This window comes from Diplotaxodon limnothrissa, linkage group LG2 (assembly GCF_057381915.1).
Source record: "Diplotaxodon limnothrissa isolate DT_005_m linkage group LG2, D_limnothrissa_male_GT1.1, whole genome shotgun sequence".
NCBI lineage: Eukaryota > Metazoa > Chordata > Actinopteri > Cichliformes > Cichlidae > Diplotaxodon > Diplotaxodon limnothrissa.
Genome location: NC_140597.1, coordinates 20,772,598 through 20,776,612, shown reverse-complemented (window position 1 = coordinate 20,776,612; position 4,015 = coordinate 20,772,598). Strand labels below are relative to the sequence as shown.

Below are 4,015 nucleotides of genomic sequence, written 5' to 3'. Positions count from 1 at the left end.
GTATTCCCTATAGAGTGTATTTTTCTTTTTACATGCATTTTGTAAACCCTTAGTGAGCCATGGTCTATCTGAATATTTGTGCTTTCTGTTGTATTTTATTGTTGGACAGTTTTTATCGTACAACTCCATGAATATTCTTAAAAATATGCCATATGCAATATCAATATCAGCTTCTTTGTACACATTGTCCCAGTCCTGATTTAATAGATCGTTCTTAAATGCAGTCATAGTTTCTTCTGTCCTTACACGTCTGTATCTCAGTTGTTCTTCATGCTGATTTTTCTTATAATTAGTGTCATAAACTGCAAAAACTGGTAGGTGATCACTGATGTCATTAATTAATATTCCGCTCACAATGTTGTTTTCCATATTGTTAGTGAAAATATTGTCAAGTAAGGTGGCACAATGTGGTGTAATTCTGCTAGGCCTGGTTATTTTAGGATGTAAACTCAAACTGTACATAGTGTTTAGGAATTCGTCGGTCATTTTATGCTTTTTTGGATTCAACAGGTCAATATTAAAATCACCACAGATAAACATAACTTTTTGATTTGTTTTAGAGAATATTTCCTCTATGAAGTCATTAAATACTTGAATACTAGAGCCAGGTGTTCTATATATACAGCTAATTATTACATTTTTTTCTTTTTCCTTATAAATTTCAATTGTTATACATTCTAGTAAATTATCAATTACAGTTGTCATACTTTCTACCACCTTGTAGTTTAGGTTTTTATCCACATACACAGCTACTCCCCCTCCACTCTTGTTCCTTCTATTTACAAAATTCACTTCATATCCCTCCAGTCCAAAGTCCATTCCTTTCTTCGCATTGATCCATGTTTCAGAAATGGCAATAATTCCAAATGGATTTGTCAACTCATTTAGATATTCCTTTATATTGTTGAAGTTGGCATACAGACTTCTGCTATTAAAATGGATTATTGATAATTTATTTTCCGTGTTGTTGGTGTGCTTAAACTGTTCATCAGTGAAGTAGCAGCAGTTACAGCTGATGTTGTAGAAGAAATTATTTTCCGGGTCTATATCCTTTTCTAAGTCTAGAACATTATGGTCTGTGTATCGAAATGTTCTCAGTTCCAGATTATCATACAGAGAATTCCAATGAGTTATGTTGATATTGTTGCCGGATGCAGATGAAGTTCTTTTGGACTGTGCCATGTGTTGTGTTGTGTGTCACGTCACATGTGTATTCATACCTCCAGAGTAAGTTGACCTCAGTATTTGTCCAGCTCTTCCATATTTCTGATGACCAACACTTTGGCTTGTTCCGGTGTTCCATTGAGTTTAATGAATACTTTGCAGTTGGTGGTCCATGTATTTTGAATTTTTCCCTGTTTCTTCAAGTAACGTGCTTTCCTGGCAATGTCCGCATTTCTTTTTATCAGATGTTCGTTCATGAAGACATCGGATCCTTTCAGTTTCTTTCCTTGTTTTAACAGTGCTGTTTTCTGTTTTCTGTTTGCAAATCTCACAATGATGGCTGGTTTGTCACTGTCATTTTTTCGGGGTAGAGGGTGGCAAGCCTCAATGTTGTTATAATCCACTTCCACACCTTTGGACCGTAGAAAGGTAACCACTTGATGCTCCGTGGAGTTGACATCTTCCTCTCCTGGCCCTCCTACATTGTCAGTGGCGACCGCCCGGGCGTATGACCGGGGTTTGATGCGAAGCCCCGTGATGATAACATCGTTCATCCGGGTGTACTGCTCCAAATCCGCCACTCTGTTCTCCAGGTACGCCAGCCGCCGATCCTTCTCGGCGTTCTGGATGCGGAGAGCCTTAACTTCCTCGACCAGGTCCAGGATGGCTTTCTGCTGCAGTTTGACAGTAGAAATCTCCTCTGTCATAAACTCCAGCGACTTCTTAATATCGTCTCCTTCCTCGGCTGACAGAACTTTTTTCGGGCCCATGCTGAGAGACGCTCTTGTAGCTTTGCCGTGACGACCGGCTAGCTAGTTGATGCTAGCGTCCTTCCTCTCACTCACCGCTACGGTTCAAAAACATCAACTTATGAGTTTTCGAGAGGTCGCAAATGACGAGCCACCACTTCTGGACGGTTTCCCACACACGCTCTCAAAGATTAGTATGTGCAGAGTATGTGCAACTATAAACTTCAACAGGGCCTGGCTGTGGCTCAAGAGTTGGGAGGTCGCCTTGTAATCGGAAGGTTGCCGGTTCGAGCCCCGGCTTGGACAGTCTCGGTCGTTGTGTCCTTGGGCAAGACACTTCACCCGTTGCCTACTGGTGGTGGTCAGAGGGCCCGGTGGCGCCAGTGTCCGGCAGCCTCGCCTCTGTCAGTGCGCCCCAGGGTGGCTGTGGCTACAATGTAGCTGCCATCACCAGTGTGTGAATGTGTGCGTGAATGGGTGGATGACTGGATATGTAAAGCGCTTTGGGGTCCTTAGGGACTAGTAAAGCGCTGTATAAATACAGGCCATTTACAGGCCATTTCAACAGGTCACAAGCTGGCGATCAGTCAGCAACTTGACTACCTGTCCATGTTTCTACAGTAGAATCACCATGGAGACCACGTTAAAGTCTCTTTGCACTGGTTGCATTTTTGCTCTGCGCTCCTACCTGAATAATGAGAGAAAGCTCATATGTGTGTCCTCATCAGGGTTTTAATAGTTTTGCAATTTTCATTAGTTTTTATTTTTATTTCGTTTTGACTTCAGATTTTCAATTTTATATTAGTTTTAATTAGTTTTTACCAATTGTTTGCTAGTTTAGTTTTTATTTTTTTTTGAAAATCCTTAGTTTCAGTTTAGTTTTGATTAGTTTCAGTTATAGTTTTAGTTGTGTTTGCAATAATTAAGTGTAACAAAATCCCAGTTTCATCATATCAGTCATGCTCTTCTGCTTATCCTTGGGTATGTTGCTATTCCAGCTACCATACCCTGCACCCTGCACAGGTCGCCTGTCTGTCGCAGGGCTAACACGCAGAGACAGACAACTCACATTCCCACCTATGGGTTCTTTAAATAAATAAATAAAGGCAGATGAACAACCATTGATACCAGGCAACTATAAAATGTATATCTTGGCCCCAATGAGACTATTAACTCTTGCAGCACCGGGTGTTAAGGCAATTGACTCACATAGTTATGTAGATATCCCAGTCCTGTTGTCTCGGGATGCATCACGCTGCCTTGCCTGGTGTTAGCTTCTGTTTCTGGGGATGAGGGTTGAGTGTGCTCCCTTACCTTCTCAAGGTAAGCTAGGTTAGCCTTCTTGTGTGAGCTTTTCAAGCGCACTTTAAGGTTTGTGGGATTTTTTTTCCCTTTAGAAATGTCCCTCATAATTTGTCTCTTTCCACTACAAGACACTTGCTTTATCCAAAACACGGTCATATTCAAAGTAATCCCAAATTGGACTCTGGCGCTTTCTCCCGACTTTTACTGAAATGATTCTGCGCGTGGACGGAGCAGCGACACAGACGACTCGACTAACGTACTGCCACCTGCTGGCATAATGAGACACAGCAAGAAAAAAAAATCTGGAAACGAAACTTCTTTTTCACCCTTTACTATTGTATGACACGCACACATCAATGAAAACTAAACACATTTTTGCTATAAATTCAGTTAATTTTAGTTAGTTTTGTGAACACTCATTACAGTTTTAGTTAGTTTTCCTTTTTTTTGTTTTTATTTTTATTTCCGTTAACGAAAATGTTTTTTCACTTCTAGTTTTCGTTATTTCGTTAGTTTTCGTTAACGATAATAACCTTGGTCCTCATTAGGATTTGTGTTGGTGTGTGTGGAAGTTAATAATGATGAAACAAGGCGTTTCAGGAGACAAGCAGAAATAATGTAAAGAGTAATGTCACAAATTACTTTCTCCTGGGAGTAAATAAGCAACATACTGCATTACTTTTATGAAAAGTGTGATATGTGCAATTGCTTACGTTTTTTTGAGTAATGACCCAACATTGATCACAACAAAGAATAACTCCAACATGCACAAATATTTGACTGCACAGGAATTACTT

The 4,015-nt window shown here is 40.2% G+C and overlaps 1 protein-coding gene across 1 annotated transcript; it reads right to left on the bottom strand.

Moving 5' to 3' along the window:
• Window positions 1-1,140: 1,140 nt before the first annotated feature.
• LOC146638367 (uncharacterized) lies at window positions 1,141-1,958 on the bottom strand. The gene has a single exon (XM_085367977.1). The coding sequence runs from the start codon at window positions 1,932-1,934 to the stop codon at window positions 1,239-1,241; it is 696 nt and encodes a 231-aa protein (XP_085224103.1). The 5' UTR covers window positions 1,935-1,958; the 3' UTR covers window positions 1,141-1,238.
• Window positions 1,959-4,015: the final 2,057 nt, after the last annotated feature.